This window comes from Phascolarctos cinereus, unplaced genomic scaffold (genome assembly GCF_003287225.1).
Source record: "Phascolarctos cinereus isolate Bilbo 61053 unplaced genomic scaffold, phaCin_HiC Scaffold_9;HRSCAF=440, whole genome shotgun sequence".
In the NCBI taxonomy this organism is placed as follows: domain Eukaryota; kingdom Metazoa; phylum Chordata; class Mammalia; order Diprotodontia; family Phascolarctidae; genus Phascolarctos; species Phascolarctos cinereus.
In genome coordinates, this window is record NW_027556402.1 from 253367551 (window position 1) to 253386270 (window position 18720).

The 18720-nt window shown below is 51.2% G+C and overlaps 1 protein-coding gene across 9 annotated transcripts in view; it reads right to left on the reverse strand.

Moving 5' to 3' along the window:
* Window positions 1-512: 512 nt before the first annotated feature.
* RAB3IL1 (RAB3A interacting protein like 1) overlaps window positions 513-18720 on the reverse strand; it is a 62342-nt gene continuing 44134 nt past the window's right edge. For 5 of the 9 annotated variants that reach the window (XM_020968435.2, XM_020968432.2, XM_078148583.1 and 2 more), the window contains 7 exons: window positions 14089-14316; window positions 11430-11558; window positions 11173-11285; window positions 10068-10091; window positions 7489-7630; window positions 6566-6632; window positions 513-2758 (listed from right to left, as the gene is read on the reverse strand). In XM_020968435.2, the coding sequence (XP_020824094.1) occupies window positions 2676-2758; window positions 6566-6632; window positions 7489-7630; window positions 10068-10091; window positions 11173-11285; window positions 11430-11558; window positions 14089-14316 (786 nt within the window). In that variant the 3' untranslated portion in view covers window positions 513-2675. The remainder of the gene's footprint in view (window positions 2759-6565; window positions 6633-7488; window positions 7631-10067; window positions 10092-11172; window positions 11286-11429; window positions 11559-14088; window positions 14317-18720) is intronic. The other 4 variants (XM_078148584.1, XM_078148582.1, XM_078148581.1 and 1 more) reach the window with 3 other exon arrangements.

An 18720-nucleotide genomic window follows, 5' to 3' on the forward strand; every position in this document is an offset into this window, starting at 1 on the left:
TATGTTAGGCCAAGTTCAGAATTCTTCACCTCCCTTTTTCTTCTTCATATGTTGATGTTTGTTGATTGAATTCACCACAGAACATAAAGATGTCACAGACCCATCCCATGGCGGAACAGAGGAAAAGAACTCGGGAGACAGAGCATTAAGACTCCAAGCCCAACCTGAGAGCGGTAAAGGCTGCACTGGCCTTTGGAGGCCACCTGGCCCAACCCCCTCCTTTTAAAGAAGAGGAATCTGGAGGCCAGATAGGTTACTTGGCCAAGGTCACAGAGCTGGTAAACAGAGCCAGGATTTGAACCCAGGTCTCTCTTGGTTTAGGGTCCAATGTTCTTTCCCTGTACCTTCCATACTGTGGGTTCTGAGCAGACCTCCTATTTTCTGCCAGAGAGGTCTGAAAGATTCTCTGGGCTCTGATTCAATCCTCTGCCCAATCCTTCAGCCAAGTGGGGGATGAAGAGGATACAGTTTCTTCCTTGATTCTCAGAATGCCTGCAAGGAACTCCTCAATCTTTACCAATAAATCCTTCCTTTATTAAATAGAGATTTCGTTACATTTCATTTTAAAAAACAAAACTAGAAGTGAGCCAGCAGGAAGTCTGTGTCCAGAATAGCCCCAGATCACAGGGCCAGGTGGGGAGAGGGAGGTCCCTTGGGGGGAAGGGTCCCTTCAGAGGATCACTACAATATAGCCGCTCCCTCCCTCCAGGGACTCACGACTCCCCCACCCTAATGCTGCCTGGCAGCCTGCCCACCCCTCACCACCATCCAGGCCCATCCTCTAAAGGGGAGGGTAGTGTCTCCCACCCACAGGCTGGTGCCAAGGACATGGGGCAGGCTATATCCCTAGCCCTTCCGCATCTGAGGAAGCATCCATCAGCCTAGAGGGAAGAGCTCTCGGCTGGTCCTGAGGAAAGGCACTCCAGAGGCACGAAATGGGCCTCCCTCCCCTACCCTGCCTCCTCCGGGCCTGCAGGGCCTCCTGAACAGACTGAGACAGGTGGGAAGCCTCTCAGCTCAAGCTATATGAGCCCAACTGCTTCTAGAGGGGTGTGTGTGTGATGGTGGGGGCAGGGAATTACAGGAATAAGAGACGAACTGATGCTGGGAGATTACACAGGAAACACATTTCATCTTCAGAACAGGTGGCCACCCTATCTCCTGGCTGAGGGGGGAGGGGGGTTGAGGGTAGGAGGCCCAGGGTGTGGGCCTGGCTGGAGGCAGGGGAGGCCTGTTGGAGGGCCACTAGCCAACTTCTTCTGGCCCCTATAGCAAACCTCTCACTAGACTGCCCCCAAAGCCTTTCAGCTGCCCTCAACTCAGTCCCTGCTGAGAGCTAAGGCCCTTTAAACTTCTCAGGGGAAGTAGGTGTCCCATTTAAAGGTATAACATTGGAGCCTACTTATGGGAAAGGTCTTCTTCCCTTCCCCTCACCCCCACTCCAAGGGGCGCATACACTCAGCTCGGCTTGGCCCTTCTCTGTCCGACAAGCCCGGCCAATGGTGTATCTGTAATTCCCAGCTTGGAATGATTGTCATTCAGGAAGCAGCAGACGGGGATGGCATTCCAATTTAGGACATGTCCCATGACAGCCAGGAAAGAGAAAAGCTTTCTGGGGGGGAAGGGGGAGAGGGGTGGTTATTAACCCTTGACTGGCAAGTCTTTCTGGCTGAGATCTGTGCTGCCCATAAAGCCCTATGAAGGTATGATAGAGAGGTCACAAGGTCCACTAATGGGCAGAGGGGACACAAGACCACCCTCTTGTCTTAAAGGGAGAATCACCACCATCACTGGGTGTGCGCGGGGGGGGGGGGGGGGGACGGCATTCCAAACACGACTCACACCAGGGATGAAGGCCTGAGGGCAGGGGGAGGGCACTTCCCTCCCAGGCTGCACTCCCCAACCGCTGGCAAAATGTTTGGAGAAGTTTCCCCAAGGGACAGATAAGAGTTTGGGGATTAACAGGGCCAGGAAGCTGGGATCAGGAAACAGCTTCCCTGGCTGAAAGGACAGGAACACACCACAAGGGGGCACTGCTCCCCATTGGCCAGTAGACCAGAATGATGCTTGTCAGTCCTGGTCATTGCCCAAAGTCATTACGGGGGGGGGGGGGGGGGTGATGGGCAACTAAGAGGGGCCTTGATGTCCTGCTTTTTTTGGGGGGGGCGGGTAGGGCAGGGCGCAAGGCCCTGGCTACTTTCCTGAGCTCAAACACAAGAGCCCCTCTAAGGCTGCTGGAGGTGGGCCAGGGGCTGAACACCTCTTCTCTCTGGAAGACTAGAGACCCCTCCACCTCAGCATCTCCCCACGGGCCACGTCTAAGTCTGCAGGCTTTGTTTTTGTTGATCAGATTTTTTTTTCTTCTTTTGGAAAATTCACTGCATCGGCTGGTAGAAGCAGCAGAGGGCCCGGTAACTGGCTCCTGACAGAGCCTGGGCCTTGGAGCCCAAGATCCAGCGTGAAGCGATCTGCTCCTTTCTGTGCCCCCCTCCTCCCTGCAGGGTTTTCTCCAGGGCCTCCTTGCTGGTGGCAGTCCCCCATGGTGAAATCTTCAGAGGACGGAGACCCATCCATCATGTCCTTCTGCCTCAATCAGAGCAGCCCCCAGCCCCGTGGCCCTCTCCCACAACTGCGTGTCCATCTGTCTCCCTGGAGCCGTGAACTCAGTCTTGGCACTAAACCTCATTCGGGTAGAAGCCCAGCTTGGCCAGGGACATCTCCTTCCGGAGCCTCATTATCTCCCAGAAGATCAATTCCACTAGAAGACAGAAAGAAGAGACTGAGTCAGGCTTTGACTAGGAGAGCCCAAAGCACCTTCCCCAATTCTGTCCACCCCCCAAAAAAATCTCTCCTTCCATTATGCTCAGAACAGATGTAACAGCTCAGAGATCTATAAAATGCTAAGGCTTATTACTAAGTGGTTCCATCAGAGATGTGTGAGGGAGTGCAAAGAGTCCTATTTTCCCAGTGCACAGATGATGAAACTGAGGCTCAGAGAAGGGGAAGTGACTGACCCAGGGCATTCTGAAAAGCTAGTAAATATTAGAGTCATTTGACCAGCATCTCCAGGGACACAATTCAGAGCAACATAGGGCTAGGACTGGGCTTGCAGACCCACCCACCAGCCACCCACCTCCCTTATAAATGGAAAAACTGTGACCCAGAGAGATTAAGATCCTTCAAGTTGGGAGGCAGTCTGGTTCAACAGAATAAGCCCTGGCTCCCGAGTCAGAAGCCCTGGGTTCAAATCCTGCCTGTGGGGTTTCCAATCTGTGCAACCGCCTCCCAGGGCCTTACTTTCTCCTCTATAGAATGAAAGGGTTGATCTCTGATGTCCTTTCTGCTTCTAGAGAGAGGATTCCATCAGAAGTAGGACTCAAACCCGAATGCCTGGCTGCCATGTTCTCTGAATGTCCATAGCAAAATCTGACTAAGATGACTTTTCTGCTTACACATCATGCCTCCCAATGGTCCCCCACCACCCTGTAGGACCTAAGCTCTTTGGAGGCAAGCGACCGTTTTGGCATCATGGATTAATCATTTGGGGATCATGGGATCCATGGGATCCCTAGCACCAAGCCCAGGATCTGCCATGTGTACATACGTGTGATTTCACTATTGTAAGGAATCCTGGTGTGGAAAGCTCCTCCTACCATGCAGACTAGAGTCTCGACTGGCCCTCACAGTTGTAGAGACTAAGGCCCTGAAATGGTCACCTAGATGGCATATGTGTCCAAGGTAGGGCTTGGACCTAATCTTTCCTGATATATCAAGGCGGACCTTTCATTCACTTAATGATTCACTAAATGCTAAGTCATTTGACCTGCCTCGCTATCTCGCATTTAGTAACCACTTATGAAATATCTGCTGATTTTCTTTGGGCCTCACTTCCTCAATCTGTAAAATGGGAGACCTGTACCAGATAGTTTCTCTGAGGTTCCATCAGTTCTCTTTGATGCTATGATTTAAAATCATTTTGAATGTTTGTGTCCCCAGAACCTTTCTCACTAACCTAGCTATAGCAAGCCCTTTCCAAATGCTACAACTGAATTCTAGCCTCCTGAAGCAGCCAGCTTTGAGTGCCTACTGTGTGGGGCACTGGTAGAGTCGTGCATTTTGCATCTTAGCTGGAGAGCTCCCCATCAAGTTGGAGAGAATGGCACCAGAACTACCTAGTCCTCAGGTCCCTACTTCAGGGCTTATGGGACCAGACAGGACTTGAGCTGGGCCCTGAAGGATAAGGAAACTTGGAAAGGCCAGTATGAGAGGAAGGCCCTCCAGGAGAGGGGGGAAGAAGCCTTAGGAAAGGCCCAGAGATGGGAATCAGCCTAGCCCTGTTCAGGGGAGAGGGAGGAATCTGGTCGGACTGGAGGGGAGGCTTCGTGTGTGGGAGGAGAGAGTTTGGAGGGCCTTGAACACTAGACTCAGGAGCATAGGTGTCCAGGAGACCCTAGGGCCACCTGAGTGGGAGTGGGACAAGATAAAATCTGTGTGCTAATGATGATTATATTAATTCTAACGATGACAGTAGCTGACATCTCTGTAGCACTTCAGGGTCTAAAAGCACTTTCCAGGTGTCATCTCATTTAATGCTCAAGACAATCGTTAAAGTGAGTACTATTTCTTATAACCATTTTTTAAACTCAGCTTGCCCTTTCCTTCACATAGGGAGTACCCCAAAAAGTACTTTCTCCTACCAATGTAGGTGGGCATCTTCCCTGCAACTTCTGGCTTGATAGGTTTCCTGGGGGCGCTGAGAAATTAAGGGACATGCCTGGAGTCACCCAGACAGGATGGGTGAGAGGCAGGACTCTGAGGCCAACTCTTGCTGCCTCTCTACCCCCATCTTACACATGAGAAAACTGAGGCTCAGAGAGGCTAGCAATTGGCCCAGGGTCACAGAGCTAGCATGGGTCAGAAGTGGGGTTTGAATTCAAGTCCTCCTCACTTCAAGGCCAGTGGTCTTTTCTCTATGTAACACTTATTAGACTGGCCCGGCATTGTTTTGTTTGTATATATCTCATCTTCAAAACTTGTCATCCCCAGGAGGGCAGGGTCAGTACCAGACGGTCTGGCACAGAGCTGCGCTTGCAGGCCAGCTGACAGTGAGAAGCCAAGCTGGGGATCCCAGAGAATGCCCCTGATTTCCCTTAACCTCAGTTTCCTCCAAAGTAAAATGAGAGGTAGGTTAGATGAGGCACTGTCCTAGGTCTCTGCCCGCCCGGATGATTCTAATGTCTATTAAGCAAGGCTTATGGGTTTGGGTCTTGGTATGGTCCCCTATCAAGCTCCACCTGCTCCCTGGGCCTTGGGGTCTGGTCTCCCAAATGGAAAGTACACTCTCTCTCCCTCCAGCTCCGCAGGATTGTAACTCTTTCCTGCCGGATCTTTTCCACGGCCACAGAGAAGACAGTCAGTGCGTTTTCTCCCCGTGTTCTCTCTCCTGCCAGGAAAGCCCTCCCTCTCCTCCTTCCTCCCTCACAGAATCCTTCAATGCTTGGCTCGGCCACCTCTCCTACAAGAGGCCTGGGCTGGTCGCAGTTGACATGCTTTCCCTCTTAAAATGACTTTGTATCCACATTGTAACCCTTTGCCTGCATCTGTGTTTCCCCTTCAGGGAGAGGGAAAGCCACCTGAGAGAAGCCTGTGGTTGCCTTGGTCCGGGAGTTGGAATTCCCAGAACCAAGGACAGTGCCTGGTACAAAGGAAGGATGTGCACAGCCTGGATCTGTGCCATCACTGGGGGTGACTCCCACTTAGGAAATGCCTTCCCCTAGGGCAGCACAGCACAGTCTATAGTGTGGGGGACACTTGCTTGGGGTCAGAGTCAGTGTAAACAGCAGGACTTGAACCCAAGCCCTCATAACCATTTACTCTTCCTCCCTGCCTTTACAGAATAGGCACTGAATTAGCGAGTAGTACTGAATGTTGGCTGAATTCAACTGAACCTCCCGGAGACGCAGGCAGTGTACATGTTACTGCTCCTGTTTCACAGGTGACCAAACTGAGGCCCTGAGAAGCTGGCCTTATTCTCGTGGGGCATCACTGGCGAACAGAAAGACCATCAGGAATCCGGAGCCCAGACAGGTGACTTCAGTCAAGTCACAGGGGCAGGGCAGGGCAGTGGAAAGAACACCAGGTTCAGTGACCCTGGGTTCAAGTCTTGGCTCTTCTATTGGCTACCTGTGTGACCTTGGATGAGTCACTTTTTATCTGGGCTTTAGTGTCCTCATCTGCAGCGGACTGGACGATGATGATGATGATAATAGCTAGGGTTTACATATGTGCCAGGCACTATTCCAAGCACTTTACAGATGTAATCTCATTTGATAAATAACTCAGATCATGCCTTAGGTTTTTTCCAGCACTAAACCTGAATCCCTCTCTGGGCCTCAGTTTTCTCATCTATAAAGTAAAAGCACTGCCTGTCCCCTAGACTGGGAAGGTAAGGGGAGAAAGCCTAAGGAATGACTGGACCCAAGGGCAGGACACCTGCGCTCAGCCTGCTGCGAGCCAGCCACCAGGGGGCGACCCTGTCCACTCACCAACCAGCCCTGCCTCTTACCGTCCTGCCGCACCAGGCCCTGCTGGATGTAGCGAATATAGGTGAAAAAGTTACAGACAGCTGTGATCTGTAGGGAGGCAGAAGAGAGAGGGGGTGCATGTGAGAGTGGGTCCCCTCAGGCTCTGGGAATCTCCCATCGTGGCAGAAAATGGCCACCCCACGGCAACCAGGGTCACCTCCAGCCCTAAGTCTACTGTTCTATGATCCCACAGCTTTGGTTCTGCACAATAAAGACAATGCACAGCCCCCATTTGTATACAGGCCTGGGCTGGCTCATCTCCACTGGCCAGGCCTTTGCCAGAGGCAGGCACCCCCAATGCCCACAGTCCCACTGACCCACAGTGAGGCAGCCATGGCCTATGATCCCACAGCTTTGGTTCTGCACAATAAAGACAATGCACAGCCCCCATTTGTATACAGGCCTGGGCTGGCTCATCTCCACTGGCCAGGCCTTTGCCAGAGGCAGGCACCCCCAATGCCCACAGTCCCACTGACCCACAGTGAGGCAGCCATGGCCTATGATCCCACAGCTTTGGTTCTGCACAATAAAGACAATGCACGGCCGCCATTTGTATACAGGCCTGGGCTGGCTCCATCCCCACTGGCCAGGCCCTCCTCAGAGGCAGGCACCGGCTGCCTAGGGTCCCACTGATGCACAGGAGCTAGGAAAAGTGGCCTCCAGGCCTGGCTGTGACACTAACTTGCTTCGTGACCCTGGACAAGGATATCTCTGGGTCTCAATGTTCCCACCTGCGAAATCTAGATGGAGTCTACTATCCCTTCCAGCTCAGAACTTTGGTGTTCTGTTGTACGGCCCCCTCCCAACTCAGACATCCTTTTCCTGGGCCAGTGTCCCAAGCCCGGCCTTGAACAGCAGCCACCCTGAAGGATGGCCTGGGGTCCAGGGTAGCCAGAGGACTTACCCTGGCCCTGCAGGATGGAGAGATGTAGTAATAATTCTCAGAATCTCCCAGCCTGATTCGGTGTCGGCAAGTCCGAGACAAGCCACTGAGAGCGCACTTCCTGGGGGAGACAAGGCAGGGGGACATCACGGAGGGGTCGACTCTGGAGGAGAGGAAGAATGGGGGCGGGGCGGAGAGGGAAAAGAGAATGGGGTGCGGGAGGGGGAGAGGGAAGGCTGGCTGAGAGGAGGCTCTGCCTGGGAGGCTCTGGCAAGGACTGCAGCCCCATGGAAATCGATCAGCTAAGGTTTTGTCCATTCAAGTCCTGCAGACCCAACTTGCTAACAGACTGAGGAAAAAGGGGGAGGGGGGACTAGATATCAGAAGTGAGGATGTTAGCTTTTACTAGGATGAGAGAGAGAGCTCAGCAGAGCCCTGAGCCCTCAGCCCTCAGCCTGGGCCCTGGACTCCTCTGCTCCCCCAGGAAACACCCACCCACACATGTAGGTGCACAGACACATCAAAGAGGAAGGGAGGCTGTGAATCCAGTGAATCCAGGCAACAACATCACAGCCTCCAGCCCTGGGAACACCCCCACTGCCTCCTCTTGGCCCAGGGCCTACTCCTCTGACTTTCTTTCCACATAGATGGGTAGACACACACACAACACACACACACACACACACACAGACTCAGAGTCTCCCCATCTCGCCCAGGCTAGAAGTGCACTCAGGCCCTACCTTACTATGATCATTGTAAGACCTTTCATCTGATTCATCTGCAACCCGCTCAGGCCCGCCCCTCCCCAGGCAGCCCGGCGGTCTCCTGCTCCCAGGGGCTCCCCATGTTGTTGCAGACACCCGAGAGCCTTATGATGCTGCTCAGAACTCCAGAGCTCAAGCAATGCACCCACTACAGCCTCTCCTGTAAGCAGGGATTTCAGGCATGCACTGCCTCTCCTCTGCCTCTCTCATGGAATGGGGCTGGGGATGGAGGCCTGCAGGTACCCCCTTCTTCAAAAATCATTCATAGAAATCTTCCCCCTCAGCTGTAACTTTCCCTACATCCCATGCTATGTTCTAGGGCCATCCTGAGCTCTTCTCTTCCCCTATAGATTACAGCCTTCTTGAGGGCAGCCCCCCCACCCCCTCCGCCCAAGTCCTAGCTATCTTTGTTGTCAAGTGCCTGGAAAAGTGCCTCTATTTTTTTACTTTTATTTTTTGGTAATCTTTCTGCCCATGAGACAAACCATCTTCTCGGCAGCCGGCCCAAGTGAGGGGTTCTGTTTGTACCTCCCTTCCCTGCCCCCCCCCGAGGCAAATCCTGCCTCAGACGCTTACTAGTTGTGTGACCTTGGACAAGGCCCTTCAACTCTCTGGGCCTCAGTTTCCTCTTCCATACAATGAGGGAAGTTGGATTTGATGACCTCTGAAGTCCCTTATTGCTCAAATTTATGATCCTATGAAGGTATTCACACCCACGCACCTGCACACACATACCCACACACCCCCCCACACACCCCCACAACACCCATACCCACACCCCCACACCTCCACACCCACACACACATACCCATGCCCACACCCACCCACACACATACCCATACCCACACACACCCACACACACACCCCCATACCCATACCCACACCCACAACCCACACCCACACCCACATACCCACACACACCCACACACACATACCCATACCCACACACATACTCCTCCTAGTCCCAAATAGAAAATTAGTGTTTTCCTGGTTTTAAACCATTTAACATTTTGCAGAAGGAACATTCTTTAAAGAGCCATGATTTCATGCTGAGACAGCAGCATTGATTTAATAACAAAAACCTCTGAACCTGGAGTTGGGAGAAGCCCAGGTTCAAATCCTCTCCCCCCTCCCTCCTCACCTCTACCTTCCCCTTCATGACTGAGCTCATGAGACCTCCCCATACAAAGGCCCTCCTATTCCTGGCACTCCCCCACCCCCAAGTTATTGTTTTGTTTTTTACAGATATTCAATATTGACTCATCCGTGTACATCATACATTGCACTCCAACTCCAACCTTCTGGCCTTTGCATTGGCTGTTCCTCACACCAGGAATGCACCTCCTCCTTCCCTCCATCCCTTAAAATCCCTAGTTTCCTTCAAGGCTTAACTCAAGCCTGCTCCTGCCCCCTGCTGGTGCCTTTTTCCCCAAATCACCTCATATCAGTTTTATATCTATACAGACACATAGACACAGAGACACTTCACCTGCCTTGGCTAAACCATAAACCCCTTGAGGGCCTCCCTATTTGGACTCCTGTCTATACACCCCCAGTGCCTGGGACCTGGAATTTGGTGGGTGTTTAACAAGTTCCTGTTAGTTCATTGATGCCAGTTTGTTCAAGTAGAATACGCTCCTTGAGGGCAGGGGCTCTCTCGCCACTGTATGCCCAGAGCCTGGCATGTAGTAGGTATTTAATAAGTGCTGGTTGCATGAAAGAATGGATGCCAGACCAGAGTTCTGGTTTGAGCCTCAGAGCAGGGAGCTCCTAACAAACCCCAGGTTAGTAAAGCGTCAAGGGGATTTAGTTTGGGGCAGCTCTGGCATCACTTACGTCATGATCTGGGCCCGGAAGCCACTGTGGGAGAGAGAAAGGGAGAAAGGACACTGAGTCAGGGCTGGGCAAGTAGCAGGGGCAAGGGGGTGAGGGTGGGTCTCCAGGAAGGCAGGAGAGGCTGGAAGCCAGCAGGGCCGCTAACTCGAGGCCTGATTGTGGGCAGGAGAGATTTGGGCCTCGGAGGATGAGGCGGTAGAACCTGCAGCTCTGCGGCTCTCTGGCTGAATGACCTTGGGCAAGTCACTTCCCTGCTCTGGGCCCCACAGGCACCCACCAGCTGGATGACATCTCAGCCCCCCTTTGGCTCTAAATCTAGACTCCTCGGAGCTGGGGGGCAGGGTAGGGGGAGGCTGCCACTTCTAGTTTTCTGTGGGTAACACAGACCCTGTGCCCGGAAACAGTCGCTGTTGAGAAATGGGAAATTCCTGGACTGTTATCCTGTTTTCATGAAAACAGGAAGGTGTGTGTTTCCGGGAGGCACTGGCTCAAAGCCTCAGAGAAGGGTAATTCCCAGAGCAGAAACTCCAAAGGCGTGTTCACATGTTCACACACACATACACACACACACACACACACACACACACACACACACACACACACACACACACACACACACACCGTCCCCCTTCAAGGTCCTGAAAAATCTCATCTAAAAGAGGCACCAAGGGAGAATGATGGATCTGAAGTCCCAAGACCTGGATTCAAATCCTGACTTTGTCAAACACTACCTTGTGGGGCCTTAGGCAATCCATGTTTTTGAATGAGGGGGTTGGGGTAGACGGCCTGAGGCTCTGTGATTCTCTCTGCTCTCTCTGGACGTCTCTCAGCTCCCTCCCAGCTCCATGCTGGTAGGAGAAGAGAAGACTGACAGAGAGGAAGAGGCCTAAGTCTCCTGGGACCCGCCTGATCCTCAGCTTCCACTGACTTCTAGAACGCCGGGCCTGGGGTCCCTATGCTCTCCCCTCCACCTCAGATCCCTGAGCGAGGCCCCAGGGATGGAGGAGGGCTGGGGGGGGGGCTTCTGGAGGGGAGCCGCTGGGGCAGGGCAGAAGGGGGAAGGAGCTGGCACCAGGTGAGGGACAGCTGGGGGGGCTCCACTTACTTGGGGCCTCCACACTCGATCGCAGACACCTTCACCACGGGCAGTGCCTGTGAGGCCACGGGCTCAATGGTCAGGGTGTTTTCCTCCACAGCCGCCTGAACCAGCTCAGAAAGCTGAAGCAAAGCCCAGGACAAGCATCAGTGGGGGAGAGGGGGACGAAGGAAGAGAGTCCCCCCCCCCCGTCCCCCCCCCGTCCCCGCCACACACACACTCCTACCCCTCCCCCACCCCAGCCAGGGGCCCTGGTTCCCTCTCACCTCTTGTTTGGTGAAGTTCAGACAAGGGCCCACATCCTCCCGGTAAATCCTCTCCAGGAAGGGGCAGCTCTTGTCCAGGGTGGGGGCCTCCTTCCAGGCCTGGAATTCAGCAAACAGGATGGTGTCCACCTGAAAGGGGCCCAGATGGGTTGGGGTGAGGGATAGCCCAGCACATGGCGCAGGGCTGGGATGGAGGGCCTTGGTCTGGGTTCCTCTGGCCAGGGCCCTGCAGGGGATGCTTCTGGAGCAGGAGCGGCAGTTTAAGAGGGGCTCAAGCAAGATTGGGGGGTGGGGCAAATCAGAGCCCTCCAACAACTCACTGGCAGCTCAGCCCTGAGTCCCACATTCTAGCCCCACTCCCCCTCCTCCCCGAGGAGGGTCAAGGGTCACTGTAGTCTGCGGAGATGGCCCAGGAAGATTCTCCAGATCACATCAATCCTGTGTCTCCCGCCTCTACCACCAGACTTTAAACCCATTTAAAACCCAGAGCTCTGGCCCAAGTACACCTCGTGCTTCTTGCCGTCATTAGAACTAACAAGTGAGAGAACTAATCCCAAAGGTCAGAAGAAAAAATGCTGAAGCACACGGGATCCTCTCAGCTGCAGGGTGATGAGGACAAAGAGAGAAAGGGGTTTGACTTACTCTAGGTCAGGGTCAAAGCTGGGGGAGGGGGGAAACCTGATCCTTTGACTTCCAGAGAGTCTCCCTAGAAGGCCAGAAAGACTTCTGACTGCCCCCTAAGGAGGTGACCAGAGAGAATGCCCCCAACATGGTGGGCTGCTGCTGCTCCCTGCGGGGAGTGGGGGCACAGGGGAACCCGGCCAGGGACTGACTGAGGAGCCCGCCCTCCCTGGGGCTGTTACCTGCCAAGAAGAGGAAGAAGAGGAGGAGGAAGAGGAGGAGGAGGAGAAGGAAGGAGACTCCGAGGCCAGGGTCTGCCAGCCCGGCTCATAAGTGATGTGGATGGCTTTCCCAGGGACGATACATAGGAGTAAGGAGAGGAGGGTGGGCACCTCAGGCTGGGCAGGAGCAGAGAGAGAGAGAGAGAGAGAGAGAAGGAAGGAGCAGGAAAAGGCAGGGACAGACACAGAGAACAACGGAGAAGATTAGTGTCTTCACTCAGCAGCCGGACCCTGCCCTCCTCCATGCTGGTTTGCCTTGGGAGCCCTGGAGGTTTTCAAAAGGTGTCTGTTCCTCTGCCCGCCTCTCCCCTGGGGGCACACTGCGCACTTCTGCTGAGAGGGGACAAGCAAAGTGGCCTGCAAGGTCAGGGCTGGAAGGGAACCGGTCAAGCCCAATGCCCTGCTGCGTCCGGGGACCCTGCTCAAGCCGAGAGCCCTGATTCCCAAGCCAAAGGTCTCCCAGCCAAGGGAAATCAGCGGACGTTGTGGAAAGCAGACTGAATCTGGGGTGGAGTATAGGGATACCTCGTTTCGAATCTGGCTTAACTAGCCGTGTGACCCCAGGCAAACCACTTAGCTCTGGTATCCCCTCCACACTGGCTTCCCTGCTGCCCCCGCTGCTCACGCTGCTTCCTCCTCAGTCTATCTTGTCTCTGTTTATCTATGGTCGCTGTATCCCCACAGCAAAGCATAAGCTCCCTGAAGGCAGGGACAACTTCATTTATATCTTTTGTCCACAGTAGGAGTTAATAAATGTGTTGAATCTATCTTTTGAACCTGTCGTAAGTGCGCTGGACTGTGGGTGTGTTTTTCTGGGTAGTCATGGTTGAGGATAAATCCCACCATCGGGTGAAGGCTGGAGATGACCAGAAGAGGCTGAGGGCAGATCCGCAGCATCCTCAGACAAGAAGGCACCGCCTTGGGAATGCCATTCCATGACTGACATGACTTCCAGCCTATACTGCAATGGGCTTCTTTTCAGGAGTCCTAGAACCTCCAAACCCGCTCCCAGTGGGGAGAGTGCTAAGCCACTTCAACAGTCACTGTGTGGAGTGTGAGCGCCACTTGTCAATGCTAAAGGTCCCCAGCCTGGTGACTGAGCCTTGTTTCCTGAGCAACAGCAGTGACCTCAGGCAAGTCAATGGCCTTCTCTGGGCCCCTCTTAAGAGAGAAAGCATGGCACAGTGGAAAATGAGCTGGATGTGGGGTCAGAAGCCTGGGTTCAAATCCCAGCTCTGCTACTTATACCTCAGTGTAAGTATAGTAAGAACTTGGGTCACTCCCTTTCCCACTCTGGGCCTCAGTTTCCCCATCTGTCAAATGAAGAGGTTAGTGAAATTGGACTGGATGGATGACTTCTGAGGTCCCTCACTACTCCCAAATCCATATGGGGCTGGACGAGGTGGGCTCACAGAACCAGAGATTCTGAACCGGGAAGGGACCCAGGAGGCCATCTGTTGTAGCTTCTCACTTTTTACAGGGAAGGGAACTGAGAGCCATATAGTGGCTTCCCCAAGGCAGGGACCCAGGACTGAAACCCACTTTCTCTGACTCTTTCCCATCTGGCTCAAAAGCAAAGAAGCCCGTGGAAATTCTGGTTGGCTGGCTAAGTGACCCTTGGTCTCTCGGTCTCTCTCTATCCTCTGGCTTCTGCCTGCTGTGGTGGGTCCAGAGCCTTGGCAGGGAGCTCAGGAGTTCCTCAGAGCCAGCAGCAGATACCCAGGCTGATGGGCGGCATCTCTAACCTCCACCCCTACCTCTCTGCACTCTTGGCCGATGGGCTCAAAGGAGATGCTGTGGCCGGTGGCCGGGCAGACAGCCGGGCAGAGGGTGCTGCTGGAACTCTTGTTTCGAGCATGTCCCTTCCGGAAGACGGCCTTGGATGGGCTCAGGAGCTGGGGGTGCAGCTCACGATTGGGCGAAGATGGGGTGGAAGTGATCACCAGGGCCTTCAGGGCTGTCACCTCTGCTTGCAGCATGTCAATCTGGCCAAAGGAAGGGCAAAGGTCAGTGGCCACGCCTGCCTGCCTCTCTAGCCCAGAGCCCCAAGACAGAGAAAACACTCAGTGTCCTTGGCCAAGCTGGAAGGTGCCTCCAACGCCATCTTGTCCATTTTACAGAGAAGGAAACTGAGGCCTGGGGAGGGTAAGAAGAGGAGAGATAGGAGAAGACAAAGAAATGAGGAAGATTTCCCATCACCCCCGCCATCATAAAATCACAGAATTTTAAGAGTCAGAGAGACATGAGCAGCCACTGAATCCAACCTATACCTGAAAAAGAATTCCCATCACATCATGACCAGTAAGGGGAAATCCAGGCTCTGCACAAAGACCTCCAATGGGGGCAGCTAGGTGGTGCAGTGGATAGAGCACTGGCCCTGAAGTCAGGAAGACCTGAGTTCAAATCCAGCCTCAGACCAAATACTTGACACATACTAGCTGTGTGACCCTGGGCGAGTCACTTAACCCCCATTGCCTAAAAACTTTAAAAAAAGAAAAAAGACCTCTGATGAGGGGGAACCTCCCTAAGAGAAGCCCCTTCCATTTTGGGGCAGTTTGCACTGTTAGCACTTCAAACCTAAATTCCACCCATGGCTCTTGATTCTCCCCTCTGGGCCCAAGCAGATCTAACCTAATTCTTTTCCAATATTCCAGCCCTTCAGATATTGGAAGACACTTCCCACCCCCATCTTCTCTTCTTCAGGCTAGATATTCCTAGCTTTCAAACAGCCTTCCATTCTTCTGGTTACCCTGCTGGTCACTGTCCTTTCCAAAATGGCGTATCTGGAACAAAACACCTTCCTACAATCACACCTGGGGGACTGCCCTCAGTCCCTTCAAGCACCTGGACACTGGGTGGATTCCTCAGCGAGGATCGATGGCAGACTTTAAAGGGACAATGGCGACTTCAATCACTTTTGGACTCTCCCCCACCCTTGGCCTCTAGGGGTCATCCCAGATACCGGGATCCTCTAAAGAGTCTTGGAAAAGACCACTGCCACATCCTCAGATGCGGAAGCTCTTCTCAGAGACTGGGACAAATCCTCTCCTCATGACCTCCACACCGATGTGGAACCGCTGCCAGTGCCCACCGTGCCTGTGCCCGGAGTCTGCTGGCAGCTCAGGGAGGGGGGGCCGTTCCCACAGAGACAATCACAGACTTAGAACTGGAAAGGACCTTCAAGGCCGTCTAGTCCAGCTCCTTATCACGGCTGAGGAAACAGTCCCAGAGAAGCGACTGGCCCGAGGTTACGCAGGTACCAAACCCAAGTCCTCCAAAATCTTACCCTCAACTACACGGGACCTCTTCTCCGGGAAAACAGGCATCATTTTCACTACAGAGATTGTTACACTGAGCAAAAATATTGCCTGGGAAGGTGAGCTGATGATGCTGGGGAAGGGGGAAATAAGGTGGTCCTCCCAAAAGCTGCCAGCATAGACTGGGAGTTCTGGGAGAGGGTCTTAGAACAGAGAATACGGTACAACACCCATTCCTATTAAAAACTCGAGGGAGCATAGGAATAAATGGAGTCTTCCTTAAAATGATAGATATCAAAAACCATCAGCAAGCATTATATGTAATGGGGATAAGCTGGAAGCATTTCTAATAAGATTGAGGGTGAAGGGGCAGCTAGGTGGCACAGGAGAACCTGAGTTCAAATCTGACCTCAAACACTTGACACTTGCTAGCTGTGTGACCCTGGGCAAGTCACTTAACTCCGACTGCCTCACCAAAAAAAAAAAAAAAAGATCGGGAGTGAAGCAAGGATGTCCATTATCACCACTGTTATTCAATATTGTGCTAGAAATGTTATCTGTAGCAATCAGAGAAAAAAAGGAATGGAAGGAATTAGAATAGGCAAAGAAGAAACAAAGCTCTCACTCTTTGCAGATGATATGATGGTATACTTAGAGAATCAAGTAAAAAATTACTTGAAATAATAAATTTAGCAAAGTCTCAGGATATATAATAAAACCACATAAATCATTGGCCCAACAGCAGGAGATAGAAAGAGAAATTCCATTTAAAATTACTGCAGACATCATAAAATATTTGAGAGTCTACCTGCCGAAACAAACCCAGGAATTATATGAACACAATTACAAAACGCTTTTCACACAAATAAAGTCAGATTCAAATAATTGGAAAACTATCAGTTGCTCATGGGTAGGCCAAGCTAATAAAATAAAAATGACAATTCTACCTAAATTAATTTACTTATTCAGCACCATACCAATCAAACTAGCAAAAATTATTTTATAAAGCTAGAAAAAACAATAACAAAATTCATCTGGAATAACAAAAGGTCCCGAATATCAAGGAAACTAATGAAAAGAAACACGGGGGAGGGTGGCCTAGCTGTACCAGATCTTAGATTGTATTATAAAGCAGCAATCATGAAAACTCTTTGGTACTGGCTAAGAAATAGAGTGGTGGATCAGTGGAATAGGTTAGGTATGTAAGACACAACAGTCAATGAATATACTAACTAATCTACTATTTGATAAATCCAAAGACTCTAACTTCTGGGATTAGAAATTACTATTTAGGGGGCAACTAGGTGGTACAGTGGATAGAGTTCCAGCCTTGGAGTCAGGAGGACCTTAGCTCAAATCTGACCTCAGACCCTTGATGCTCACTAGCTGTGTGACCTGGTCAAGTCTCCTAACCCCGACTGCCTCACCCCCCCCCAAAAAAAAATCACTATTTAGCAAAAACTGCCAGGAAAACTGGAAAAAATGTACAGCAGAAGGTGGGCATAAACCAACATCTTACACCCTATACCAGGATAAAATCAAAATGGGTATAGGATTTAGATATAAAGACTGATACTATAAGCAAACTGGGACAGCAAGGAATATTTTACCTGTCAGATTAATGGAGAAGGGAAGAATTTATGACCAAACAAGAGATAATGTTATGTAATGTATAATTTTGATTACATTAACTTGAAAAGTTTTTGCACAAAGCCAAGATTAGAAGGGAAACAGAAAACTGGAAAAGAATTTTTACAATCAGTATCTATGATAAAGGCCTCATTTCTAAAATATAGAGAGAACTGAGTCGAATGTATAAGAATACAAGTCATTCCCCAATTGATAAACAGTCAAAGGATATGTGAACAGACAGTTTTCAGAGAAAGAAACTTAAGCTATCTATACTCATACGAAAAAATGCTCTAAATCACTATTGATTAGAGAAATGCAAATCAAAGCAACTCCGAGGTACCACATCACACCTATCAGATTGGTCAACATGACAAAACAGGAAAATGATAAATGTTGGAGAAGATGTGGGAAAATCTGGAACACTAATGCACTGTTGGTGGAGTTGTGAAATGATCCAACCATTCTGGAGAGCAATTTGGAACTATGCCCAAAGGGCTATCAAAATGTGCATATCCTTTGGCCCAGCAATAGCACTTCTAGGGCTATATCCCAAAGAAATCATACAAATGGGAAAGGGACCCACACGTACAAAAATATTCATAGCAGCTCTTTGTGTGGTGACAAAGAATTGGAAATTGAGAGGATGCCCATCAATTGGGGAATGGCTGAACAAGCTGTGGTATATGAATGCAATGGAATACTATCGTGCTATAAGAAATGATGAACAGGTGGACTTCAGAAAAACCTGGAAAGACTTGTATGGTCTGAAGCTGAACGAAGTGAGCAGAACCAGGAGAACATTATACACAGTAACAGCCACATTGCGTGATGACTTTTTTTTTTTTTTTTTGGCAATTGGGGTTAAGTGACTTGCCCAGAGTCACACAGCTAGTAAGTGTCAAGTGTTTGGTCCGAGGCCGGATTTGAACTCAGGTCCTCCTGACTTCAGGGCCAGTGCTCTATCCACTGCGCCACCCGGCTGCCCCAATGACTGACTTTGATAGACTTAGCTCTTCTCAGCAACGCGAGGATCTAAGACATCTCCAAAGGTCTCAAGGTGGAAACTGCTCTCCACATCCAGGCAAAGAACTGTGGAGTCTGAATGCCGATGGAAGCATACTGTTTGCTCTCCTTTTCCTTTGTTGCTTTGTTTTATGGCTTCATTCTTGTGGTTCCTCCCATTTGCTGTATTTGTTCTTTACATCATGACTAATGGGAAAATACGATTAATATGAATGTATAAGTATATCAGATTGCAGGCCATCTTGGGCGGGGAGAAAATTTAAACCTCAAAATCTTATGGAAGTGAATGCTGAAAACTAAAAGTAAATAAATTAGTTATTAAAAAAAAAAAAAGAACAGAGAACAGGAAAGGTCAGAACCAGGAGGAAACTTTAAAGATCATCTCATCCTGTCCTCTCATTTGACAAATAAAGAAACTGAGGCCCAAAGGAGAAGAGGCTTTCTCCAGCTCACAGTCACCTCAGGCATTGGGGAAGA